The sequence below is a fragment of the Podarcis pityusensis genome (genome assembly GCF_964106645.2).
Source record: "Podarcis pityusensis genome assembly, chromosome: 3".
NCBI classification, from domain to species: Eukaryota; Metazoa; Chordata; class Lepidosauria; order Squamata; family Lacertidae; genus Podarcis; species Podarcis pityusensis.
Window position 1 is genome coordinate 94,145,807 of NC_138026.1, and position 27,750 is coordinate 94,173,556.

General features: G+C 41.1%; 2 protein-coding genes across 6 annotated transcripts in view; both read left to right on the forward strand.

Moving 5' to 3' along the window:
- The first annotated feature begins 1,043 nt into the window (after positions 1 to 1,043).
- Positions 1,044 to 12,045, forward strand: BPNT1 (3'(2'), 5'-bisphosphate nucleotidase 1). 2 transcript variants are annotated; one of them, XM_081000611.1, is made up of 10 exons: positions 1,044 to 1,159; positions 1,887 to 1,986; positions 3,513 to 3,637; positions 4,467 to 4,571; positions 5,008 to 5,115; positions 5,662 to 5,710; positions 6,912 to 7,003; positions 7,950 to 8,147; positions 9,392 to 9,497; positions 11,261 to 12,045. In XM_081000611.1, exons 3-10 carry the CDS (start codon positions 3,518 to 3,520, stop codon positions 11,407 to 11,409), a joined length of 927 nt encoding a protein of 308 aa, XP_080856737.1. In that variant the 5' UTR covers positions 1,044 to 1,159; positions 1,887 to 1,986; positions 3,513 to 3,517; the 3' UTR covers positions 11,410 to 12,045. The 2 variants fall into 2 exon arrangements, with proteins under 2 accessions (XP_080856737.1, XP_080856738.1); XM_081000612.1 differs by having other exon boundaries at positions 1,062 to 1,155.
- An 835-nt stretch (positions 12,046 to 12,880) lies between these two features.
- Positions 12,881 to 27,750, forward strand: part of EPRS1 (glutamyl-prolyl-tRNA synthetase 1) — a 39,920-nt gene continuing 25,050 nt past the window's right edge. Inside the window, exons 1-12 of one of the 4 annotated variants that reach the window (XM_081000483.1) lie at positions 12,881 to 13,481; positions 15,824 to 15,908; positions 17,015 to 17,114; positions 18,244 to 18,400; positions 19,143 to 19,288; positions 20,560 to 20,654; positions 21,526 to 21,652; positions 22,533 to 22,725; positions 23,431 to 23,602; positions 24,952 to 25,185; positions 26,641 to 26,725; positions 27,585 to 27,644. In XM_081000483.1, coding sequence (XP_080856609.1) covers positions 13,439 to 13,481; positions 15,824 to 15,908; positions 17,015 to 17,114; positions 18,244 to 18,400; positions 19,143 to 19,288; positions 20,560 to 20,654; positions 21,526 to 21,652; positions 22,533 to 22,725; positions 23,431 to 23,602; positions 24,952 to 25,185; positions 26,641 to 26,725; positions 27,585 to 27,644 — 1,497 coding nt within the window. In that variant the 5' untranslated portion in view covers positions 12,881 to 13,438. The remainder of the gene's footprint in view (positions 13,482 to 15,823; positions 15,909 to 17,014; positions 17,115 to 18,243; positions 18,401 to 19,142; positions 19,289 to 20,559; positions 20,655 to 21,525; positions 21,653 to 22,532; positions 22,726 to 23,430; positions 23,603 to 24,951; positions 25,186 to 26,640; positions 26,726 to 27,584; positions 27,645 to 27,750) is intronic. The other 3 variants (XM_081000484.1, XM_081000485.1, XM_081000486.1) reach the window with 3 other exon arrangements.

The window sequence follows — 27,750 nt, forward strand, 5'->3', positions numbered from 1 at the left end:
ATGTTGCGCCCGGTGCGGCCGGCCCCCCTGGCACCCCCCACGCTACGCCACTGCTTCAAGGACTGATATATTGCCGTTTATTTTTGCATTTAGGAGTGGGAAAACAAACCTTATATCAAGGCTATTTGTCATAAGAAATTCAAAGGGGCTACCCATTTAACGGAAAAGTTATAAAATAAAAAACAATCCACAATTAAAAGGAATCGCACATGCTTTTCAACGTAAAACCCCGATCCTATGCACATGTATTTGCAAGCATCAGTGGAATTCTCTAAGTCTGCCACCCACCACCCACGACTCACTTATTACTTGTACTGAACTCAGTGAGGCGTCGTTTTGATGAGTAAAACATCCATAGATCTTTAAGTCTGGACGCTCCGCATTGACTTTAAGAAAGCTGCTTTTTACTAAAGCGTTATTATGCAGAAGCAATATAATATACTCTCTAAAATGTCGAACAGTTCAGAGATTTGCCTTTAAATAGAAACCACATACATAGTCGACGCTGCCCGTTTAAGGAGTTTCTGCAATCTGACCTCAATTTGCTACGGTGAGTAAATAGATAATCCAGAAGCTTCATTTCACACACCTCAGATTACAGTACAATCCTATTCTTATTTATTTGAGAGTAAGCCCCATTGAACTCAATGGAATGTACACCAGTGTATAGGATTGGGTTATAAACTAGCTAAGTAAGTTTGATTATTTATCTACGCACTACTATTCTGTATGCACAGTTTGGATGGTAAGTTTATTTAATATTATTTATGTGTTTTTCTTCCTCCTTAAGGACATGGTAGCAATCTACCATTAGGTAGATTGAGACAGTTGCCTAGGCTGGCCAGAAATGGCATGTCTTAAAAACAGTATTATTTGTTCATCAGAAACCACAGAAATCGCCGTGAAATTTCTACTATTTCAATGCCTGTTTTTCACCGTCATGCGAATCCTACGTGAATTCTAGGGTATTTTCCTATCCGCCCCGCAAAGAAACGTGTACGGGAAATTGATAGAATGGGCTTTAGGACCCAGCCGATGCTGGTAGGCGAGGCGGAGAGAGAACGGGCGGCTTAGAGGGAGGAAGTCGCGGGAGGGTTTAGCATTCGGGCTGGGAGGTTGTGTTGCAGGTGTGCTTGGAGAGCTGCTGTTGCAAAGGCAGGTAGGCATGCACTTTTCATATTTCCCTCACCTTCTTTAGTGAGTATCACAGATAGTCATGTTTGTGCCAGTATTTATTTAGCAGCTGGAGGGATCGTATGGGGCGGCGGAGAACCAACGGGAGGGATATTTGCACCCGCTAGGCATTTGCACGATTGCGAAAGAGAGAGAAGCACATTGAACTTCCAGGGAAAAACGAGGCGTAATTCGCTGGGCTATTAGAATGGGGAGGGCTTTCCGAGTCGTATGCTCAAGATCACATTAAATTAATGTAAATGAGCTGACGTGGAATTGCTTTTGATCTTTGCCGCTCTCTTATAATAATAATAATAATAATAATAAGAAGAAGAAGAAGAAGAAGAAGAAGAAGAAGAAGAAGTAATAAAAAACTTATATTTGTATTGCGCCCTTCCCGGCTGAAACCGGGCTCAGGGCGGCTAACATCAAAAGTATAGCGTTAGTATATGTTGCCTAGGCTGGCCCGGAATGGCACGTCTTACAAACATTATTATTTGTTCATAAGAAACCACAGAAATCAGTGTGAAATTTCTACTATTTTCACTGTCAAGCGAATCCTACATGTGTATTCTAGATCAATTAATGTAGGATAAAAGTGTAGCTTTGTGTAGTGCTCAGAATAGTACTATCAGTCACATAAGCTATATATCTGCCAAGCACTTTGTGATATATCCACAATAGGGCTTTTGTCATGTTCAATATCATTTCAGGTTTGCCTCTCACCGCCCCAGCAGAAGATTGCAGCCCTGTGCACCCTTATCTGGGCGTAAACCTCATTGAACATAATAGGACTGCATTTAAAGTAAACAGGTAGAGTTTCAGACTTTGTGTTTTGCACTTGCAGTGGGTGAAAGATCTGTTGGGTATGCACAAGCACTTCTAACTTCAGGCCCAGGCAGGTGGGGTTAGGATTATGTGGGGATGTGACCCTCCTGTACCTTTCTGTCTGGCCCTTAAGCCTCTACCCAGCCACACTTTATTTTTTCAAGTCACACCTCTCACCAGCCCTGCTCCTCCACCCTCCTTGAATGCTTGTCTTGGCTGGAGTATGTCATTGAATAATCCATCTTGATTTCCTGCATGGAGGACAAAGGTGTGCATGTGTAAACTACAAAGGTAAAATTTACAGGTGTTGTTCCACTCAAGTTTTGCCCCTGGCCCTGCCCGCTACTGGCATGTGGCCATTGGAAGGTTGTCCAGAAGGATTTGTGGCTCACAGTCTAAAAAAGTTTCCTCACCTCTGTCCTGAAGGATCATGAGATTGTAACATGAGTTGGGTAAGGAATTTCCTATGGTAGGAAAGCAGTTAGTTGCATAACTGGATCAAAGGTAATGAATACCTCTGAGAATAAGCGAGGAAAGCAAACAAAGGGAGTCCGTGGAGACGTATCTTTATGTAATAATAAAACTAGTTTAAAGCTTGCACATTCTTGCCTTTTCTAATCGCAATAAAATGTTCTGTGGAGTTTACATTTAGCCTTTCCTTTTCACAGCCATGACACTACTTCACAGTGCTATGAAGGCATTACTAAATCATTTATTTAAAGGTAAAGGTACCCCTGCCCGTATGGGCCAGTCGTGTCCGACTCTGGGGTTGCGTGGGGTTGTGTGCTCATCTCGCTCTATAGGCCGTGAGCCGGCGCCGTCCGAAGACACTTCCGGGTTACATGGCCAGTGTGACGAAGCTGCAGCTGGCGAGCCAGCACCAGCGCAGCACACGGAAACGCCATTTACCTTCCTGCTATAAAGCGGCACCTATTTATCTACTTGCACTTAAGAGTGCTTTCGAACTGCTAGGTGGGCAGGAGCTGGGACCGAACGACGGGAGCTCACCCCGCTGTGGGGATTCATACCGCCGACCATGCAATCGGCAAGTCCTAGGCACTGAGGTTTTACCCACAGCACCACCCGCGTCCCCATTTATTTACTTGATTATTTATTTCAGGGATGGTGAAACTTTCAGCTTCAGTGCTGCATTTGCTTCTCAGCAAGCTTTCAGGAGCCACATGGTAGTGGTGGGCAAGGCCGGAGGCAAAAGTGGGCAGAACAATAAATGTGAATTTCATCTCACCCATTCATTCTTCTTTAGCCAACATCAAGGCAACAGTGGCAGAAACAGAAAAGAATTCTGAGGGGGCACAGAAGGAGCAAAGAACATTTCTAGGTGGGCGAGTCGTGCCTCACAATATCTCTGAAAGAAAAATACAGCATATGTTGCCCACTGCTAATGCAATATTCATTTTCCCCACTGAATATTTTTGTGCTAAGCTTGTAACGTGTTTGTTTGGGGAGATGACGGTGGCACTCACAAGATTTTTATCCCTTCTTCCGTGCAGTAAGCATGTCTTCCAGTCCAACTGTATTGATGCGTCTTGTGGCCTCAGCATATTCTGTCGCTAATAAAGCAGGAACAATTGTGAGGAAAGTCATGGCCGGAGGAGATCTAGGTGTAGTTGAGAAGGTAACTGTCAGCACAATCCTATGCATGCCTCCTCAGAAATAAGTTCCAATTTAGTCCAGTGGGACTAGTCCAGTGGGTTTTATTTATCATCATGTATATCCTGTCTTTCCTTCAAGGAGCTCAAGGTGGCATAACTAGTTCTTTCCCCACTTTATCTTCGCAACAACTCTGTGAGGTCAGTTAAGTAGAAAGAGGGTTACTATCTCACAGAGTGATCTTAATGGCTGAGTGGGGATTTGAATGTGGTTCTTCCCAGCCTAGTCCAACACTCCAACCACCGCACCATGATGGTGCTTATGAATGTCTTAAGTTTCTGCATCTTGTTTCAAGGCCTGGAGTCTAACTCTGATCTACCTTTTATTGCACCTTAACAGAAACATCTTTACATAAAATCCAATTACATTTTAAAAATAAAAGTAGAGAACCAGAAAACATGTTGGGTATGAGTTGGTGGTTAAAGGGAACATCTGTTTCAGGAATATAAAAATGAGTACCTTATTTGGAAATATATTTATAAATATATGTTATAGTGCTTTGAAATATTCACTAGATGACTGCTAGTTAGATATGCAAACATGCAAACTTATCTAAGTCTAAAGCATTCCACAAAAAAGGCACCGTCCCTCTGTTGGAACATGGAAATATTTGCTGGGCCATAAAACCCCCAGGTTCACAAGATTACCATGGCCTCTTGTCATAGTTTACAAGCTGAGAAATGTATTTGCATGGCTGTTAGTATATCTTCACTGGGGAAAGGAAGGAAGTTAGTATTCTGTTTGGGCCACATCATAGCTTTGACTGTCAACCTCTTGGTTTTCTATCTGAACAGTCAGGAGCTAATGACCTGCAGACCAAGGCTGACCGGCTGGTGCAGATGAGCATTTGTTCCTCTTTGGCACGGAAGTTTCCTAAGCTCACGATCATCGGTGAAGAGGTGAGGACACTAAAATCCAGCATGTGCTGTTCAGGCTTACCTAATTTGATACTTTGTAGGGCACAATTGTGGTGTACAAAAATGTATAAAAATGCAATAGAACAGCAATAAAACCACAATCCACTCAAAAACGAGCAGCAGCAGCAGCAATACATCAACAGCAATTGATAAAAGCAGCAATTGATTAATTGAGACAATTGGTAAAAAGCAAATAAAATGTCCTCAGTTTTTTTTCTTATTGCTGCCTCTTCATAGCTTATAATTTTTTTAAGCCCCAAAGAGAGAGATTTGTCAATCCACACACACACCACCACTGTTTCTTTCTCATGTTACCCAATATTACGTAGGTTTATGCATGGTGAACCGGCAAATACTTATGTACCCGTCTCAGTATTATTAACCTTAACTGTGCATCTCTCTCTTCTTTTTACATCAGGATCTTCCCTCTGAAGATGTAGATGAAGAGTTACTTGAGAATGGCCAATGTGAGGAGATATTGAAGAAAGCCTGTCCACAGCAGTATACTAACATTAAAGAAGAAGAGGTACTAATAACTAAAGGTTCATCTAATTATTGAATTAGATGTCACCCCAGTTATGGAACACTCTTCCCAAGGGAAGTTTGTCTGGTGTCAATTTTGTTTTCCTTCCTGAGCCAGGTGATTGCATTTTTATTCTTACAGGCATTTGGATAGCACCAGGAGTTTGGCTTTTGGTGGCTGTTTTTTGGTGTGTGCTCTTACACAGGTGGGATGGTTTGTTTTATATTGTTAGATGACTTTTCTGGGTGAGCTGTTCTAGTGTATTTGTACTGTTGTAAAATATCTTTTATTGTACAATATATTTAATATGTCATTGGTTTTGTAAATTGGTTTGGGATTTCTGACTGTGTGAAGAAAGACATACATTTGGATAAACTAAAACTAACATTAATCCTTAACCATAAAAAGATTTCTTATTCAGCAGTGATGCAGTTGCTCCAAGTGAAGATGCACTTCACAATTTCTTTTCTTCTTTCTTGCTAGCTATGCTTTTGATATCAAGTCTGTATCTCTGCTTGAAACTCTCCTTTGTTTTGTTTCCTTTCAAAGCTTGTTGTATGGGTCGACCCTCTGGATGGAACCAAAGAATACACAGAAGGTTTGCTTTTCCTTTCAGTGCATTCACATTGAGTATGCACTTTTGTTTTATTAAGCACAATGCCAAAGTCATATTGAGTTAATGTGTGACATTTACCAGTGATAACTGGACAGGTAGAGGTCACCATTACCTGAAAAAGCTGTAGGAGATTGGGTTTGATAATAGAAATTGGACTGTGAAACCAAATCAGCTGGGTGATTTATTCATTCTTTGTTAATTGACTAAGTCAACAATCCTATCTCCCCTTCATCTGGAAGTTAGTCCCACTGAACTCAGTGTGACTTACTTCTGAGTAGACATTTATAGGATTGTACTGTCAATTGCTAGCCACATTCAGGGAAGCCCTATTTCTGCCAAGCTATGTTGTGAGAATTCGAGCCTGTCTTAGCTCTTCCTTTTTAAAATGAATCTTGATTTTAGTGAATCATTATTTTAATGAGTGATAGCCAACACCTCTTGCTTGTCTAGAGTTGGCAGCCTTTGAGTGTAATACAATAAAATCCAGTACAGCGGGTTACATACACTTTAAGTTACATACGCTTCAGGTTACAGACTCCACTAACCCAGAAATAGTGCTTCAGGTTAAGAACTTTGCTTCAGGATGAGAACAGAAATTGTGCTCCAGCAGCATGGCAGCAGCAGGAGGCCCCTTAGGTGAAGTGGTGCTTCAGGTTAAGAACAGTTTCAGGTTAAGTACGGACCTCCGGAACGAATTAAGCACTTAACCCGAGGTGCCACTGTATATAAGAAATAAAGAGACAAGGTGCAGGAAACTTGCTCAAGATAAGCAGGTGCAGCAGTGTCTGGATAGGAGAGAGAGTGCCTGAGAACAATACATTCACCATCTTGAATTTCATCATGGGTGAAAGGTGGGATATAAATGTAATATAATAAATATACCTGCAGCAAGTTTCTATTATATTATCATGTTCTAAATATTCTGAAACTGTAAATCTAACTAGGGGGTTAGCCCAGATTGTGCCCTCGGGGTGTTGCTTGACTCCCGCTCCCAATGGCCTCCCATAACTTGGGTGATGGACATGGGTGATGGGAGTTTTTCCCCTCAACACCTGGGGACCACCACCCTGGTTATGCCTGGTCTAACCCTATGCTGAGAAAAACGCTTGATATGGCCTGAGATGGCACAGATGACAAAAGTTAGAAGACGTTTCAAGCTACAACTCTTTATTCCCTCTTTCAGGACTTCTTGATCATGTGACAGTTCTTATCGGAATTGCTTATGGAGGAAAAGCAATAGCAGGAGTCATTAACCAACCCTATTATAACTACGAGGTAGGAGATGCCTTGATTTGCTGAAAAGTATCAAACAAATTGCCTGATTCCCCTAGCTGCTGCTGGATAATGCTGTGCATATAGCAGTGGTGTATGTCTAGATAAAAGGAAGTGCACAAAACCAGGCAAAGAATGATTTCTAAGGGGAGGATCAACTCTTTCTTACTAAATCCCACTAGGCAAATGCTATGCCCACAATCAGGGCTTATCTGCAATCTTGTTGTAGAGTCAGGGAAAACTTTTTATATATAACATCAGGAATTCTTGAGTTGTTTTGTTATAAAGTAACGCACCGTATGCTGTGGTCTGCTGCGATTAGGCTTAAAGGCTGGAAATATTTCTGGATGCTGTGCAGAGATTATCTCCTATGGATGATGGGGATAGAGCTGCTGTACTTAATAGTCTGGGTAAAACCTGGAGCTTTGTCTTATTTACATGGTGGAAAAAGCACTAAATTATAAAGGTAATTGAGTAAGTGAGCTTGACGGTACAATGATTGGAGTCAAAGATAAAATGTTTGGGAAAGCAAATAAAGATTGTATATCAGAAAGCGAAACAGTTGACTTAGTACCATTAGTGGGATTCTATTTCCCCTTTAGGGAGTTTTGGAGGAAGTAATATTATCTTACGAAGTGTTCTGAGACGTTGTATGTTATTATAGGGCAAAAGTAGACCTCATACTGCTGTAACTCGGGAAAAGAATCACAGAGTCCTGACTCTATTTCTTCACTAATCATAAAAATACAATCCCTACCAGGGATGGAACTTGCATGTTAATGCAAAAAAGCGGCAAAATAAGAGAAATGCTATTAAATAAGTTTTGTTTTCTTTCCACAGCATAAGTGCAGTACTTCCAGCGATCATCTGCGTTACTTTCTTTTTAAAACTGTAGTTTACGACAAAAGGCATCATTGCAGTGTCTGAACTTTTTGTACCTTTTTTGCAGGCAGGTGCAGATGCAGTCCTGGGCAGGACAATATGGGGAGTCCTAGGTTTGGGTGCCTTTGGATTTCAGCTGAAGGAGGCTCCAGCTGGGAAACATATTATCACCACCACACGGTCACACAGCAGCAAGCTGGTCAATGATTGTATTAGTGCCATGAACCCTGATCATGTGGTGAGAGTTGGCGGTGCAGGAAATAAGGTGTGGAGATAATTTTGTTTCAGTTTTTAGAAAGATAATGTTTTTTTTAAAAAAAGATTAGGACCAAAAATACGATTGCTCTTCATGAGCTGTACTGCAGAACATCTTTTCCATGAGAATGAGTACAGGGATTAAGCCATCAGCTGTAGTGGTAGTAATTTCTTCATGCTGCTGGCAGTGCTGCTGCTTCCTTCGACAGGGATGGGCAAGGTGAGGTTGAGGGATCTCCAGTTGCCACTGGCAGGCTTGCAGGTGTGTATACACCTGCAGGTCTGCCACCAACCTAGAGCTCACCTGACTTTGTTGCCACTTGACTTCATCTCCCTCCTGGCAAGCGCAGTACCACCACTGTCAGTAGGGTGCTACTGTTGCTTCCCTTTCACTGCTAAACTGAACCTCTTTTCGCATTATAGGGTGGGATATGCAAGTGTTAGGAAGAAATGTGAATTGTTTTGGCTTCTGATGGGACTTTGAGACGTACTAATCCTTGATAGGACGGAGATAATTTAGAAAGCGGCCTTCAAAATTATCTGCCTCCTTCTAGTGCTTTTAGGGGGTTTGCACATTTAAAAAATGAAAACACCTTATGACCAAGTCATAGGTTTGTTGTTGTTTGGGTCTTCTTGGGCAAATGAAGCAACTTCAACTGACCTGTCAACAATTCCCTGTGGAGGAGGGTCATTTCTCCTGAATTTCAGATAAATTGTTCGCTATGTAAAAATGACCATTGAAATATTGGGATAGCTTCACTGAATCAAAAATGTATAGAACTCTGCCTCCACAGAAGCTGGTTGCTACAGATGCACAGTGTACACCACCAACCGAAAACTGTGCTGCCCTACTCACTGTAAAGATGTTCAGGGTGTTGTGAGGAAGCATTTTTCCACATGCAGAACGTCTTCCCTTAACTGTTCTATGATAACCAGGAATGATGTTTAACAGCTTTGGAAGAAGTCATGGTTTTGAAATGATTTCAAACTTTGGTTTAACGTGTTGCCTTATTTCAAAAGTGTTAGTAGTAACTATAATAGATACTCACTTTGTATGAAATAAGAAGCTACATTTAATGGAAGACGACTTGGTTGGTTCATACCAAGGGAGGAGTGAAGGGACTGTGTTAATGGGCCAAAGCCTTGGTCTTTCTTGCCTTATTAAGTTGAAATTTGATCATCCAAACTCATACAGGGAGAGTTTGTCTGTAAATGCAATTGCCTACATGGTGACTGTAACTTTGTTCATGACAGATTATTCAGCTTGTGGAAGGCAAGGCATCTGCTTATGTATTTGCCAGCCCTGGTTGCAAGAAGTGGGACACATGTGCACCAGAAGCTATTTTGCATGCAGTAGGAGGTGAGTCAATAGATAGGTAAAGGGACCCCTGACCATTAGGTCCAGTAGTGGCCGACTCTAGGGTTGCAGCACTCATCTCACTTTATTGGCCGAGGTAGCCGGCGTACAGCTTCTGGGTCATGTGGCCAGCATGACTAAGCCGCTTCTGGCGAACCAGATCAGCGCATGGAAATGCCGTTTACCTTCCCACCGGAGTGGTACCTATTTATCTACTTGCATTTTGACATGCTTTCTAACTGCTAGGTTGGCAGGAGCAGGGACCGAGCAATGGGAGCTCACCCCACTACGGGGATTCGAACTGCTGACCTTCTGATCGGCAAGTCCTAGGATCTGTGGTTTAACCCACAGCGCCACCTGCATCCAGTCAATAGATAACACTGGAATAAATGAAACAAAAAGGTTTTCAGATGCTGCTCTACATTTTGTAATATTGTCTATGTATGATAGCACAGTATGTGTGTCTGTGTACACATATTAGATAATAACCTAAAACTGCCTTTCTATTTTGGGTTGTTTTACCATGCAATTTTTATATGAGGTAGTATTGAAGTTATGATTTAATTTACACTCACATTTGTTGGCATATCTTCTCATGTGCAAGTAAATAAGCAAGCAAGCAAGGATACAAAACCACTTGAACTCACTATTGCAGTCATTCCAATTCTTTCAATGGTTAGTTGAAACATTTGATGAAACCAGTTCACATACAGGAAGACCTATGTGATAAATTCTTTTCTGTGGCTACTGAGTTTCCTTGACATAGCAACTACCGTATTTTTTGCCCTATAGGACGCACTTTTTCCCCTCCAAAAATAAAGGGGAAATGTGTGTGCTTCCTATGGGGCGAATGCAGGCTTTCGCTGAAGCCTGGAGAGCGAGAGGCGTCGGTGCGCACCGACCCCTCTTGCTCTCCAGGCTTCAGGAAGCTATCCGCAAGCCTCACACGCCTGGCGGGAGGTTCTGCCGGGCTCGCAAGGCTTGCGGGCAGCAGCCCGAAGCACGGGGCGCGCTGTGGAGCACACCCCGTGCTTCGGGCAGATGTCCGCATAGGATAGGCCGCCGGGCTCGCAAGGCTTGCAGGCAGCAGCCTGTTCTGGGGGCTGGGGTCGGGGGAAGCCTGGGGGGGGGATATTTTTTTTTCTTTATTCCCCCCCCCCAAAAAAAACTAGGTGCGTCCTATGGGGCGGTGTGTCCTATGGGGCGAAAAATACGGTATATTGCTGAGTTATAGGCCAGTTATATTTTGTTGTTAGGCTTTTTTCTGGTTTTTGTTACTGGCATAATCATGCATATGAATATTTCAATGTTTTTCAGTATCTATAATATTTGGAGTGTATGCTTGTGAGCTACTTTGTCGAGATTTCTCTTAAAGAGTTGATTATAAATCAATTAAATAAATGAATTATCCATTATGCTAAAATGGGATTATGTAATGGAGGGAAATAAATTTAGATAACCAAGGTATGGAAAAGGAGAGTTCAGTTCCTTTACCAAATAACCTTGGAAGAGCCATACCTCAGTGGTAGAAGATCTGCTTTGTATGCAGAACATCCAAAGTTAAATCCCTGGCACTTCCAGGTATGGCTGGGAGAGACTTCTGTCTAAAACCATGGAGAGCTGCTTCCAGTCAAGTAGACAATACTGAGTTAGATTGACTAATGATCTGAACTGGTATAAGGCAACTTACTATGTTTCTACAATCCCCTTCCTTTGTAGAAATAGAGCTGCTGTGTTTAAAGGCTAACCTCTTCTTTTTCTTTCAGGCAAGCTCACTGATATTCATGGCAATTTCTTTTGTTATAACAAAGACGTCAAGCATATGAATTCAGGAGGTGTCCTTGCTGCTTTGAGAAACCATGACTATTATGCCAGTCGAGTTCCTGAGACGGTTAAACAAGCTCTTGTGCCTTAAAATACAAAGCATGGTGCATTCCACTTGATTGGGAAGGAGCTTCTTATTATTCTTAGCTGGAATTGGTAATGGCTTATGGAATTGGATCAAAGTTTCATTCTGCCACAGTGTTTAGTAATTTCCTCTCCCTGTCACCCACCGGTTACAACAGGCATTAAATTTGGTTTTCATTTGGAACAGTAGGTTACTTCAGTTAGCATAGTTCTAAAATGTTATATTGCCCCATTACTGTGTTTATTGTTATTGATCTATACACATTCCTGTTGAATAATCAAATCTTTACACAATCACATTTCCTTGATAACTTGAGAGTAAAAACTGTAAGTACCATTATATTTAATGGTGCAAAATAAATCACCTCTGTTTATAAACCCTGTTCACATGTGAATCACTCAAGGAGGGGGTGTCTCGTGATGACTGGGGAGCAGGGCTACACTGCTTGCCTACTGTTTATGCTAGGCTTCTTGAGTTCAAACATCCATACAATGCTTGACCAGCAGTATGATGCCCCCTTTGTGCAATTCACGTATGAAGAGGCTATAGACAAATGTATTTCAGCTTTTATACACTGAAAGCACAATGTGTCTTGAGTGGATTAAAATGACTGTGAAAATTAAATATTTACCATTTCTTAAATGTGTCTTATGGTCTGTTTGGGATTAAAACTGGACTCAGAAATGGGATATGATGCCCCTTTGATGCTCCCTCTTCTTCTCTCCCCATTCCTCATTGTACACACAGCTTGACTGATTTGGAAAATCAGTTTTTCATTATGTCTGAATCTGGAAACTGGTTTGTCTTCTTATTTTGTAGGAAGCCCTTACTCATCATTTTCTGGTTTGCATATGGAATATAGGTTTAACAAACCAGGAAGCATTTTTATTTCATTAGAAGCAGCCTAGGGGAGATTGGGAAACAATTTGGATCAAGACTGCAGCACAGGAAGAGGGGGAGTTTAATCCACCAAAATTTCCCTTCTCATGTAAAATAATTATCCCCTCTGTACAAAGGAGTCTGGATCACAACTGATGTGTTTAGCTTGTGTTACAGCTCCAGTCAGAATTCTCACTGCAACACCTCAAAAGTTAGAAATCACACCTTTTGTACAAATTACCCCAGATTTCCCACTTTCTAGTTTCAGTGTCATTGCTTACATCATATGGAAGGTTCATAAGCAAGGTAAGCCCCAGTTAAGTAGGCATAGAGGAAGAAGCCACTTAAATCCTAGTATTTTTAGTTTTCTAATTGTATTTTATTTAGCAGTATTATGACAGGTTCTTGTTCATTAGGGAAACGTTCAATAATCTCAAGAGTGATGATGAGGAATGTCCACCTAGGCCTAGCCTAGGAGGATAATGGGAAAGTGAGGAATATCTGCTGTGAACACTTACTATTGGTTAGAATTGCAACCTAAAATAAAATAACAATAGCCATAGCCCATCAGTGACAATGACGCAGCATTGCCCATGACTCATCTTCTTTACAGAAGACCAAGGTTTGAAATGAAGGTCGCAGATTTTGCCCTTTCAGGCACCAGCTTCTGAAGAGGCTGCCAATGTCCCAGCTGCCTCGGGGCTCCTTGACAGCCCCCAAACCCGCCACGTGTGCCTTCGACAAGGATACTGTACACGGCTGCGTGACGAGCAGCCACACGCGCTTCCAAACCCGCGCCTGCCACATAACGTATAAAGAGCAATCGCGTGAAGCGCCTGCGGCCGCCCTTCGTTCTTTTCTGAGGGGAGGAGCCGCGGCTGACAAGGCGAGAAGGGCTTTACGGTTTAGGAGAAACGCGCTTCGAGACTTACGGGCTTGTGGGCGGGGAAGAGCCTCTCGGCCTCCTCCGGGGAGGAAGACGCGCAGGCGTCAGGCCTTGTGACCAGCCGGGAGCCGAAGCAGGAGGCGGCGCTGCTGCCTCTACTCGAGAGGCGGGAGCAGAGCCGGGAAAGGGGAGGGCCGCGTCTTCAGCCTCGCTGCCAGTCGCCGCGCTCCTGCCCGGTCCTTTCTGCCTGCTGCCGCCGCCGCCGCCGGAATGGCGCTGAGCTTGACGGTGAACCCCTCGGACGTCCCTCTCGGTAAGGGCTGCCCCTCTTTTCCTACACGGGATTTGGACGCCGGAGGAGGCCAGCGGGCAGCCCCTCCGGTGGGGCTGGTGGAGCGGGGCGTGTGGCTGCCATGTTGCGTCAGGCGTCGGCGGCGTCGGCGTCTCGCCCGTCCATTCATCCTCCCGCTCGCCCGCCTGGCAGCGGGGACGTTTCCAAAGCCAAGGGCAGAGCGAGACGCGCCTCGCCGCATCCCCCCTGGGCCGAGGGAGAGAGGGTCGAGGCGGGCGAAAGGGGACGGAGGGCAGAGGGGGTGGGCGAGAAAGGGCTTGAGATGGTGGGAAGAGGCCGGCAAGGGCAGGCAGATGTGAAACTGGGAGCTCGAGAACCAAATACCCAATCTGGAGTAACAACCATGCATATGGAGACAGAACATACCCATAATCCACCTGCCAAAAGTGAATTTGTAGTTGTCAGCTGCATTATTTTAAATGGGAGTCTCCCTTCCCTTCAACCACACATAAGCAGGGAAAGGGAGAAAGGGGGTGGGCTGGTGGGTGGGCCGAGCTCGACTGAAAGGGGCTGACACGTGGCGCCGAGCTGGATAGCTGGAGGATCTTCTAATCTGGAGTGTATATATAGGCCACAAGCATCGGAACCTGGCGTGCCTGGGACTCCGGATTAGTGATTCCTTCACCCTTCACAGCCACCCTGTTCAATAACAATCGGGGTCATCGAAAATAATGCATGGCCACTTTGAGTGGCACCGGACTTAATGATCAGAAAAGGCACCTCACTCCTTCACTGTAGATCCTTACAGTCTATACGATGTGTAGATGCCATCAAGCAGAACCAAACCCAGGGAGTCTCTCTCTATATATATGAAATTCTATAAATGCCATTTCGTTTGTGAATTGGCACTGCTTTTAGACATAGTGAGGCGTAGCTCAGAAGGATTTTATGCTCAGTCATGGGATTTCTGTATTGTAATTATAGCTTCTCATCCTGCCTCCTGAAATAACTCCAGTGTAGTCTTGAATAATGTGCACTTGCCTGCAATAACACTCCTTAATAATACTGCAAGTTCAACATATTAAATATTGTTCTACTTAATATAAGTAAAGTTAAAACATTCATATTTTGTTGTGCAACTTGATCCTAAGAATGCTTACTGAGAAGTAAGCCCCACTGAAATAAATAGGCTTACTTGCAAGCAAGTGTGCCTATGCTATGGACACAATGCAGGAAGGTGCTCACCCAGAAAGAATGCTTGTGTGTTCCTCTCTTTGTCCCTCTTTTTAAAAAAACCAAAACCAAAACCTTGACCTGAAATAATATGGATGGATGAATGCTGAGTTAGGCTGCAAGTCTTTGTAGAAAAACACTGAGTATTTTAACAGTGTGGTCCTATGCAAGTTTGTTCAGACATTCCTCTTAATTTTACAGGACTTACACCAAATAATTTTGAACTTTAATCTAATGCACACTTACTTGGTATATTGAAGCTAGTGGTACTTATAGAAGTGTCAAAGCTGCACAGTAACAAAATGATAAACGTAACTTAAGTGAAATTGAGGATCTTTTGTTTAGATTCACTAAAACTGTAACCAGGACTTACTGCCAAATAGACATGCATTGGAATTTTATGTTTTTTAAAATTAAGATAAATCTTGTAAATAAGCCACAAACAGTTACTAGCCTGAAATGCTTGTTTTACTACCTTGCTTTGGGCTAGTAGAGGAGTGACAGAGTTCATTGCCTCCTGCAGCAACCCTCTGCATTTCTAGCTGATTGTGAAGGAGGGTCTTCCCTCTGCCTGCTTGGTTGGGAGGAGCAATAGGAAACTTCATCCCTCTTGCACCAGCCTACTCACCTGCAAGCAGTTCTTGTCACCTATAGCTACCAGGGGAGTGCTTAAAATCCAAGTATCCAAAATTTTTAGACAGATGTGACCTTAACAGCAGTCCTTGGAAGTTTAGAACTGTTAGTGTGTATTCCAGACAAACAGAATAACTGCTTTAGGTTTAGGTTTAACCTGCTCCCATTGAAATCTGCAGGGCTTAAAGATAAAGATTTCTTTGGATCATGCATTTAGTATAGTGTTGTGGTGCAGCACTTTGAATTTTGAGATAGTGCTGGTAAGTGAATTTACAGCCATTCCCTACTGAGGTCATTACTGTAAACTAGTCAAGGCTTTCCCCTTCTATTCAACCCTAATTGCTGCCAGGAAAAATAGCCAACAGGAATAAACCGATTTCTTTCCTGAGAGTATCGGTCTTCAAGTGATGAGGGAAGTGTTGAGTTTAATCTCAATCCCTTCAAAAAATATGATTATGAAATATTTCCTCTTTTAATCAACAAATACTGTATTTTAGGAGCCTTGCTTACTGCAGAACATGTGAAGGATCATGTTAAAATTTCAGTTGAAGAAGGCCAAGAGAACATTCTACGGGTATCTGAGTAAGTGCCTTGTATCTTTGCCATTAGTGCTTTTAAAAGTCAATTTATATATTTATGCTGTTAAGTGGAAGGCAGAAGAAAGGGTAATATGATTTAATGGTTGCTTGTGGGATCAATATTTAGCCATCTCACTTCTTTGCTCCTGTTTAACCTCTATCTTCTGTATTATAAAGCTATTATATGTGTTTGTATATATTCACATACTGCTCTTTTTTATTGCTACTTTTTATGTAAAAAACCCTTTCTTACACTTTTGGCGAGCTTCTTCAGTTCTTCGTTAAACTGAGTTTGGAGTGGTATTCTTAATAAAATTAATTTAGGAATTCTCCTGTTTGTCATTATTTTGTTTTTGCTATCTTTATTAGGCTTAGAATCCATTTTTATCTGTTTTAGCACCCGACAACTAAAATAGTAGTATTCTTACTGTAAACTAATTGATTTAAATCAGTTGTGCAATTTGTATTTCACTTCCCGTCTTCTCCCCTCCTCCCCCAAACAATATTTCATTATAAATGGTTACCGCAATTTAGTTTGGTAAACATACTGGCTGTTTCACCACTCTTTGTCCCTTCTTCATATTCAAAGTAAAGGGGCAGACACTGGTTCACTCATTTCTATGAGCTAGTTGTGAATAAGGTAGATACAGGGGCACCTTCCCCATCAAGAAGCACAGACCAGAGATGAGCAGCATCTGCCTCTCTTCATTCCAAGTAGAAAAATGCTAGTTTTTAAGTTCAGAATAGTAAAAAGGAAGATTGCCCTGAGCATATCTATCTATCTATCTATCTATCTCCTGATTATTATTATTATTATTAAAAAAAAACATTTTCATGTTGCCACCTTTCTTGCTTGTTAGTTAATTGAACATCATCAAACTTCCTATGGTTTTTCTTCTCAAGTAACAAGAATTAGAGTAGCGCAGCAAATTATAAAGCTCTAAAAAGGGACAGACACTTAATTGATCTTTTTATTATTTGGTAGAAAGCCCATTAGTTCATTTAAAAATAACTTACTATGCTGCTTTTATGATCCATCCTAATGCAATTGTATTTCAGTCTGGAGAAGCTCATGTATTTTTCTTTCTCTCCCCCCCACCCCTTAAATAGTCAAGTTACATTTACAGATGTGAATTCCATAGCTCGCTATCTGGCTAGAATTGCCACATCTGCTGGATTATATGGATCTAATTTGCTGGAACACACTGAGGTATGAATCAATTGTTTATATTTGAGATTGCCTGTTCGATTATTCCCCCTGCTATTTGATTAATACCTTAAATGTTGCAGAGTGTTATAAATTGAATTATGTGTAGGCTGTGTATTTCTTTTAATATTTTCCTAATGGCAATGGGTGGTAATCAACTAAGTTTTAGTTCAAAGTAGTCCCACTTAAATTAGTGAACTGCATTTCACGCTGTGTGTGCGGCTGCCCTTGAAAATGGTGCAAAATGTGGTGTCTTGACTCCTCCCTGGAACAGGATATCGCCAACATGTTACTCCACTGTTGAAAGAATTTCACTGGCTGTTAATTAAGATAAAGGACCTCTGACAGTTAAGTCCCGTTGCGAATGACTCTGGGGTTGCGGCGCTAATTTCGCTTTACTGGCCGAGGGAGCCGACGTTTGTCCGCAGACAGTTTTTCCGGGTCATGTGGCTAGCATGACTAAGCCGCTTCTGGCGAAACCAGAGCAGCCCACGGAAATGCTGTTTACCTTCCCGCCGGAGCGGTTCCTATTTATCTACTTGCACTTTGACGTGCTTTCAAACTGCTAGGTGGGCAGGAGCAGGGACTGAGCAACGGGAGCTCATCCCTTCGTGGGGATTCGAACCGCCGACCTTCTGATCGGCAAGCCCTAGGCTCTGTGGTTTAGACCACAGCGCCACCCACGTTAATTACCTACTAAGAAAAGCTCTTTGTTCTGGTTTTAGTGTGGGAGGCATAGTACCTCTGGCAGGGGACTCGTCATGCTTCTTCTGGGGTAGTTTCTTCACCCTTGGTCCCTACCCTGCACTCAGTTCTCCTCTGTGGCTCCTAGAAGCTGTCAGGATGTGACAGCAGCTACACCCCAGGAGTGGCTTCAACTGGCTGGCTAAACCAGATGAGAGTAGCTAATGGGTCTCAAACCCTCAGTGCGTTAGGGACCTCCCGTGCATGCGAAGATAGGCTCCAGCAGACTGAGTGGCTGAGACCAATAGTTGGTTTTCAGTAGATCTATACTGAGTAAAACTTAGGTTAATAGCACCCAGTGTATGATTTTTGTGTTGGCTATAAACAACACTTTTATATAACTTGTTACAAAATATTTAAGCAAAAACAACTCCCTTCTTTTACAAAGGTTGACCATTGGATGGAGTTCAGCACCACAAAGTTGTCTTCTTCCACCAGTTTTGCTTCAGCAGTTCAAGAGCTCAATAACTGCCTTTCTCTGAGAACTTATTTGGTTGGGAACTCTTTGAGTCTTGCAGATTTCAGTGTCTGGGCAACACTAAAAGGTAAATAATATAGAAAATGTGCTAAAATTGCAGGACCTTGATAACTACTCATTTATGTATTACATTCACCAAAGTGTTAATATCTATTGAAATTTAAATCCAAAGAATTCTCTTCCTATTTTTACATACTAGTAAATTTAGTGAGACCAGCTGTTTTTCTTCTTTTTGCTGTGGAAGATGTTCTGTAATTTTATTGTTTTAATGTAATAGCTGTTTTAAATAGATTGTTTTAATTAATAGTTGCTCTGGAAGCACTTTTAGGATTGAAGAGTTAGATATAAATGTCAGATTAAATAACATATAATGTTTTTGCATGAATTAAATTCTGCAGCATAATAGGTGGCATACCTCATTTTTGTTATATGAATGAAAGTAACTCTATTCATGGAAGGCTACAACCCATGAAATCTACAGATCTGTTACATTATTGTTTAAACAGCTTTTCCAACTGTGTTTTTACCATTTTTGCCAGTGAATTATTTTGTAATGTGATACGACTTTCCCCCCAAAATTGCATATGTTTGAGGAGACCTGTACACCTGAACAGCTCAGTGAATGCATCTATTCTGTGCCCTCCCTAAAATTAAAGCGTAGAATTTGATTTTTTTCTAGAGGTGTGTTCTCATAGCTGAGCTTCTAATATTGATCTGTGCTGATGTTTGGTGTGAATCATGTCAGTAAGAAATCCTGCCAAACTGTCTGCTTCCTAATGTTTAATAAAACATAGCTTTTCCCCCAATAGGCAACAGTGCAGGGCAAGAGCTGTTACTTCATGGTAAAGCTCCAGTTCATGTAAAACGCTGGTACAACTTTCTTGAAACACAGCATGTTTTCCAGTCAGTAGGTTCCAGGTGGACTGTGGGAGCTGCTATTCCAAAGACTAAAATGGTAAGCTTTTTGCTGATTAGGCATTTCTGGCTCATATTCTACCAGAGTTCTGTCATCTAAGGGTGGATGTAAATGATTTTATCTGCAAAGTGCTGAGCAGAAAAGGTCACAATGGGCTGCTGCACATCTGAGACGCAAAAGATCTGAATCAGCAGTGTTGTTAGCACAGTTTTCAAAAGAAGAATGGGAAGAAATTAAAAGCTTGCTCATTACTTTGTGACTTTTTGGTTGGTCCTTATAAAAGGTATCGCACCATTGTTGCTTTTAGATTTTTTTTCTAGTAGACCAGCACAGCTAACAGCAGTTTTTGTCTTTCTGTGCAATGTAGTCTATACAGTGGTACCTTGAGTTACAGAAGCTTCAGGTTACAGACGCTTCAGGTTACAAACTCCGCTAACCCAGAAATAGTACCTAGGGTTAAGAACTTTGCTTCAGGATGAGAACAGAAATCGTGTTCCGGAGGCATGGCGGCAGCGGGAGGCCCCATTAGCTAAAGTGGTACCTCAGATTAAGAACAGTTTCAGGTTAAGAACGGACCTCAAGAACGAATTAAGTTCTTAACCTGAGGTACCACTGTGTTTGATGTAGTGCTCAAAGTACGATAAAAAGCAAGTTAAAGAAACAAACATATTCAGTTTGGAATTGAACTGTTAAGATGCAAGCTTTAACTAATATAGTTGTGCCACTCTAACAGCCTTGTCATGTTTCGGCTTAGGGATTTGCTCACAGTAGCAATCAGTGGGAAAGGACAGGGACACTTATCTGACCTCCTGTCACTGACTTCACTGTGTTTTCTGGGATTGGTAGGGAGGTCAGCATGGTGCAAACTCACCAGCAGGAGCTCTGGATTGACTCCTTTGCTGCATTTGCACTGCGCCAACCTTTCTGCTGCCTCACTCCTCTCCCTCCTGGTAATCGCAGTCTTGTAACGGAAGGTCAGATAAGCACCACCACTTCTCCCTGCTGACCACTGCTGTCTGTTCAGTAACAGAAAGATAATACTGGAAGGTCCCCATTCTAAATGCTGGGGGCACAAGGGTGGGGGGGGGTAGAGCTGCCAGGGGAATGAGGTGGCAGAAAAATCCTCTTCTGCCAGCTGCCTTTTCTCTGGATCCAGCCCATTGAACTTGTGCTGCTGTTAATAGAGCCCATCTCAGATAATTATTTAGTCGCTCAGCTGTTACTGCTAACTTAGTTTTCATAATAAAAGTCTGTGTGTTTCTGTGCTCAGCTTGTGATTTAATAATTTCATTCATTGTTTTAATTTTAAGGCAGCAGAGAAGAAGCAAGATGTTGGGAAATTCGTTGAACTCCCTGGAGCAGAGATGGGAAAAGTCATTGTTAGATTTCCTCCTGAGGCAAGCGGGTAAGTTGACATTTGTAGGTTGGTGTGTGTAAGGACTTTTAAACCCACACTCTTTTCGCAGTGTGAAAGATAGAGAATGGATTTTCTCTTGTAATTTTCATAAGGAAAGGAGAATTTAAAAACTATGTTACTTTTAAATTACTTTCTAAAGTGTGTTCTTTTGTATGAAACTGCTTATCTTTAAATGCCCTTCTCATGTAGCTGAAAAACGTATGTGCCAAACATGAAGGAAAATAAAATATATTTTGAGAGTTTGATTTCCGTCTCATTCTGTCCTGGGAAACCTCAGTGTTCTGCAAGATTGCTGTTAGCTCACATTTCTTTTAATTGGAAAATGTAAAGATTCACAATATTTGTGTTTTATCAGTGAAATATTTTTTAGCTTACATAGGCCTGTATCCCAAGAACTGTGAGTGGAGCTTCACTTAAGGGATAGGGCTTTCCTTTCCCTGCTCCCTTCCTTCTGGAGCCTCTTGCACTTTTCTGAGCTTTTTTGATGATGATCAGGCTATAGAATGGTTTTTGCCATATCAATTATTGAGTATCGTGGTAGGCATTTGTCTTGAAAGTGATATAAAGTGTACCTTAAACAAACAAATGGTGATGTGTGCATGTGCAATTCCTAAGCCACTGACATCAAACATTAACTTGGACTGAGTCCAAAAAAATTGGATTCTGTTCTCAAGAGGCTATGAAGTTATGACTTGAAAGAAAAAGTTTTAAGGTTTTTTTTATGTTAAACAAAACATACTTTACAATTAAAGAAGGGAAATACTAATACTTTGCCTCTTCCTTTGGTGTGCTCTATGTTTTACTTTACTTTCCCCTTGTAGCCAACGTTCTTTTCTTCTTGACATTATTTTCTGCCTAGATACTTGCATATTGGACATGCAAAAGCTGCTCTGTTGAATCAGCACTACCAGGTCAACTTCAAGGGTAAACTGATCATGAGGTTTGATGATACAAATCCAGAAAAAGAAAAAGAAGATTTTGAAAAGGTATCTTTTCATATTATATCTCATTCTGGGTCTCCAATTGTTTTGATTTCTATACAGTTCTGTTTGTTAACTATGGAGTGGGTGGGGACACCTCACATAACACAAAGGATATCATTCACACAGGTGCTTTAGGAATAGCCTGGGACTGAGCCTAAGTCCTTTCCGCCCAAATGTTGTCCTTGCTTTTTTCAGCAGACAGTTGGCTGTTAGGCCTCACCCATGTGCTTCTAGGCTTTCAAAAGTTACCTTGGGTGATGTGGGATGAAACAACAGAAAAGAAAAGCTCATTGCACTGGAATAAAATATGAACAGAGCTAGAGAAGATCTCTCTTTTATGGATTTATTTGATTTACAATGCAAACTATGAAATAAACAGTACAGAGCCTGATTCATTGTGAAGCTGAGCTTCTAAAAAGTGTTTTTTAAAAGACCACATTGATAGCAAATGAACCTCTCATTGACTCTCTCACCCCAATGCATATGCATTAATAGTGCTAAGAAGCCAAGTGGGCTTGCTATAATTGCACTGAGGATCTTGCTCTTCACTTTGATGGCTCTGGTTCCCCCCTAAGATGACCTATTCAGAAGGAAACAGTGGCTAATGGTATCACAAGGTACTGAGAGGTTGAAATTGCCAGTGAGATCTAGGATATCCTCATGAACAATACAGAAATGCAAAAATTGTTTTCTCTGGATAAATTAAGGATTTAGAGATTTCAAAGTTCTTTTGTAGAGCTCTTTAAGCAACCGCAACCCCCAAAGACCTACTGGATCAGGTGAAAATACGGATCAGGTGAAAAAGGCAAGATCTGTCAGTGAGAGGACTTAATACTAGGATTTTTGTATATCAAGTTAATCCTTTCAACATTTATATCTTCAGGTTATCTTGGAAGATGTTGCAATGCTGCACATCAAACCAGACCAATTCACATACACTTCGGATCATTTTGAAACAATAATGAAATATGCTGAGAAGCTCATTCATGAAGGGAAGGCTTATGTAGATGATACGCCCGCAGAACAAATGAAAATGGAACGAGAGCAAAGAACAGAGTCCAAGCACAGAAATAACTGTAAGATGCTTTTCTGGCTTCCATCTCTATTTGCTTTGTTAATTAGTTGCTTAGTTGTTGTTACTATTGTTGTTGTTGTTATCATCATCATTTATTAAATTTGAATACCACATAAAAATACAAAATGAGAACCCAAAATACATAACAATAACAAAAACAAATCAATAACCCCCTTCCCACCAACACATTTAGAAGGACATAGAATGCTAATCAGCCCAAGGCCTGTTTGAAGAGGAATATTTTTGTCTGGTGCGTAAAGATATGTAATGAAGGCACCAGGTGAGTCTCCCTTGGGAGAGCATCCACAAATGGGGAGCCACTGCAGAAAAGGCCCATTATTGTATTGCCACCCTCTGGACCTCTCATGGAGGAGGCACACAAAAATGGGCCTCAAATGATGATCTCGTTAATTTTTTGCATATGTAGTTAAAAGATCATCATGTTGTAGATCTGGGAAAAACCTCTAAGATCCTGGAGAGATGCTGCCAGTCAGAAGAGACAATAGTAGCTAAATAAATCAATGGAATTTCAGATGAGAAAATGTTAAACTCTTTAGTTAAAGTCATTGCCAAAATACCTGCTAGGCTAGAGTTGCTGTCAGTTTTAGCTCCGTTCTTGTTGGAGGTGTCTCACTTTTGGTAAATAATATTTCATAGTACCAGAGCTGGGTTATTAAATCTAAACTAAATCTTTGCCGTTTTATAGCTGTTGAGAAGAACTTCAAAATGTGGGAGGAAATGAAAAAGGGAACGGAATATGGGCAGACCTGCTGTCTACGAGCAAAAATCGACATGAGTAGTAACAATGGATGCATGAGGGACCCAACTCTTTATCGCTGCAAAAACCAGCCACATCCACGAACAGGAAATAAGTACAAGTATGTGTTAGGAAATGGAAATTGCAGTTCACTTAAGTGATAGGGCCACTTACAGTGAGATTAGTAGTGGGCCTCAGGCTAATGTGCTCTCAGTTGCAGAATGAGAGACTCTCCCAGTCCTTCTTTCAGTGCACAGGGGGGGAAACAAACCAGATGTTGGTTTGTCATTACCTGCAAACTCATGGTTTGTTTCTCTATTAACAAACCACAAGAGCTGTTTCACATGTCATGCCAAGCCAACTTCTGGTTTGTTTCCTCCTCAGCATGCTGAAGGAAAGACCAGGGGAGGATTGACTCGTGAATTTTTGAAGTGTTGCCCAGCACATTCATATTCTTGCTAAACCATTCTTAAAATTTAGCGATGCTTTCTCATTAAGTGTGGATGGGGCCATTGAATTGGTGTCTTTATCTTTGGCCCTTTATCAAATTAAGTTGAGTTTTGCTTTGCCTCATGAAATCCCAATAGTGTTATAGAAAACCACCTCTTTTCACAGCAGTTTCTGGCCTTGCCAGCTTAGCTTTGTCTGATTAAAACCCTGGGCAGAGATAACATTTTGCGGGGATTCCATCCTAATACTGCTGTGGACTGGGGATGCACTTTCCAGGGAGAATTAGAGAGGGGTTTCTTAACCCTTCCTTCCTCCTTTTAATCTCTTTCTACTCCCTCCCAAATCTGAATGGGAAGTGAACTGGGGAAAAAGCACACTGTGTGTGTGTGTGTGTGTGTGTGTGTGTGGTTTGCCGGGATTGGAAGCCATGGAAGATGTTAAGTATTCTTTCTTGCCGGTGGCCCCCTGCTCCCCCCACATTCTTACTATCTCAGTAAAAAGGGATTTGCTGATAATTACGGGGTTTCACCCTATTAATTTTTTGCTCCAAAGACGCTTGCTTTATGAACAGTTACAGCTGGGCTCAATCCTCTACTATCAGTGAGCTCAAAAGAAAAACCTTCCTATTTTCTCTTTCACTTTTTCATTCTGGAAAAGCAGTTCCTGGAACTAGCTCATTTCCTATAATTACTGTGGAACTAGCTCACTCACTATAACTACTGTGTTTGTGCTGTTATGTTAAAGTTTTGCTTCTGTTATATATTTAACAGAAGCAAAACCTGAACATTGCAGCACAAGCACTTTGAGAACAAAGGTACAACTGTACAGTATAGTGTTTGAACTTTGTTTTAAAAATAGTGGAAAGTTCTTTTTTCCTCTTTCATTAACAGTAGTCATCACAACAGGCTAAATCCTTCCGTTGCTTTAGAGATTGTTTATTAAATTTATTAATAGTGTGTGCAGTGCTCAACACTTTCAATGTGTACATGAAGCTTATTTGCATTTTTTCTTACATTTCAGCATTTATCCCACGTATGATTTTGCCTGTCCCATAGTTGACAGTATTGAAGGTGTCACTCATGCATTAAGAACAACAGAATATCATGACAGAGATGAGCAGTTCTACTGGATTATTGAAGCCTTGGAAATAAGAAAACCATATATCTGGGAGTACAGCCGCTTAAACCTCAACAACACTGTATTGTCTAAAAGGAAGCTCACTTGGTTTGTCAACGAAGGGCTAGTGGATGGCTGGTATGTTAAAGGAGTTAAACTTGGTAGGAATTATGCAGGGTTTATACATGTGCACATTTGTTTTGCAATCTAATCAGTGTATAGATAATTTTTCATAAGCAGTATCTTACACTAAAAATAAGTTGGTGTGGCTTAATTTTTTTAATTTACAAAAATTACTCCAAAGAATGAAGAAATTAACAGGTTTACAACTCGCTAGATATTGTGTTAGTCAATATATTTTAAATACCCTTGCTCAGTCTTTTTATCCAACAACTTTTCTTAACTGTCGGTGTTAGACTTTCAAACTCAGATCAATTTTCAGAATTATTGGCTTAATAATAATAATAATAATAATAATAATAATAATAAATTTATACCGCGCCCATCTGGCTGGGTTTTCCCAGCCACTCTGGGCGGCTTCCAACAAAATATTAAAATACAATAGTCTGTCAAACATTAAAAGCTTCCCTAAACAGGGCTGCCTTCAGATGTCTTCTAAAAGTCTGGTAGTTGTTTTTCTCTTTGACATCTGGTGGGAGGGCGTTCCACAGGGTGGGTGTCACTACCGAGAAGGCCCTCTGCCTGGTTCCCTGTAACTTGGCTTCTCGCAGTGAGGGAACCTCCAGAAGGTGGAGTTTTGTGCTCAGTTTTGTGATGAACAATGTTTGAATATGTAGGTTCAAAGTAGGGAAAGTGTATGGGTATCCCCACACTCTTCTTTTAATGTAAGCTTTCCTTTCAACTGAGGTTTCAAACTTGGGGAACAGAATGTGGCAGAAATCTACCTAATAGTAACAAAAACCATGCAAAAGGAATGGTGGATTAATTTACTTTTCCATGGCCACCTGCACAGTTATTAGTACTACATTAACCAGTTTAACCAGATTGAGTTTTTCTTCACGTCACTTGTATACCCCAAAAATATGATTGGAAGGATGCTGGTTCCTCTCAGGTGTCATTGTTGACAACTTTTTGCTACATATAAATTAAGCAAAATGAGTAGAAATCTCCAAAAAGAAGAGAGTTAAAGTCTCAGAAAGTTCGGTATGAATGTTAATAACATCCCTTGGGTAACTATGTAATTATTTAAGAAATCAATGGCACAATGCATGCATTGCTTATGTTTGTTGAAAAATTACTGTTACTTTCTGATATAGTGTTTTAGATATACATTGTATCATTTTCAGCAAACACCATTTCCAGCAAATACTCTTTCGGTCTTTAGATTGATCTGTGCTTATGTGATGCCTTCTGTTCTTGGGAAAAAGACCCAAGAATTAAGCAGGTTGCTGTGAATTCATCAAAGTTGATACCACAGCTTTTGCAGGATAAAAGAAAGATGTGCAGGCTGTTGGAAAGCCAAAATAAAAAGAGAATTTTAAGAATCCTCTCTTCCAAGTTTATTCAACATAGGCTTCTTGATATTGTCACAGTTTTGCATTGTTAAATTAAGCAGAAACTCATTTCTATTAGGGATGACCCAAGATTCCCAACTGTGCGTGGTGTCCTAAGAAGAGGCATGACAGTTGAAGGACTGAAACAGTTTATTGCTGCACAGGTAGGTGGTTGCATGTCCACTCTCCCTTCAGCTGGAGTGTCTTTGTAGATCTAGTTACAGGTAGGTATCCGTGTTGGTCTGCCGTAGTCGAAACAAAATTTTAAAAATTCCTTCCAGTAGCACCTTAGAGACCAACTAAGTTTGTTATTAGTATGAGCTTTCGTGTGCATGCACACTTCATCAGATGCACACAAAAGCTCATACCAATAACAAACTTAGTTGGTCTCTAAGGTGCTACTGGAAGGAATTTTTTTATTTTGTAGATCTAATCGTTTTATAGACGATTCCTTCTTTCAAGAACATCAGGAAAATCTTCCTCTTGTGACTTTGATTGTTCATTTGTCCTATCCATGGGTAGCCTTTTACATGTTTTTGGGCTATATATCCCATAGTACTACCAACCTTACTGTGAAACATGGACCACTCATTCTCTGAGATACTCTACCAGGGACCATAGGATTATGATTTAAAGAAGTTGATACATCATATTAACATTTGGAAAATAACAATACATCAAACAACTATAGCATGTTCAATATCTAACTGGACAATTGATCCATCTTTAATTTACCCTCAGACTTATACCTGAAACTTTTAAGAAAGCATAGTGTGTTAAAGAAGATCGTCTCTATTTTGCAACAAAGAATGATTACTTATTGATGGATTCCTCCCACCCTCACCCCCAGCAAGATACTAATTTCTAGTCCTGAGGGAGGATGTTTATTTTTGTAAAGAAGTAATGTTGTGGAAAAGAATGGTTAAAGTAAATAAGATGTAATTCAAAATGCAACAACAAATACACCATCAAGATTTATGGCCTTTCTTTCTCTTATCCCCCTCTTCCCATTATATTTTACAGGGCTCCTCTCGATCAGTTGTAAACATGGAGTGGGATAAAATTTGGTCATTTAACAAAAAGGTACATGCTCCTCCATTTTGATCTGATGACATTTCTGATTGACACCTGCTCTCTTGTTGCTGGTTGTGAACCCAGCGTTCTTTGGAATGCTCTTCAAAGACTAGCT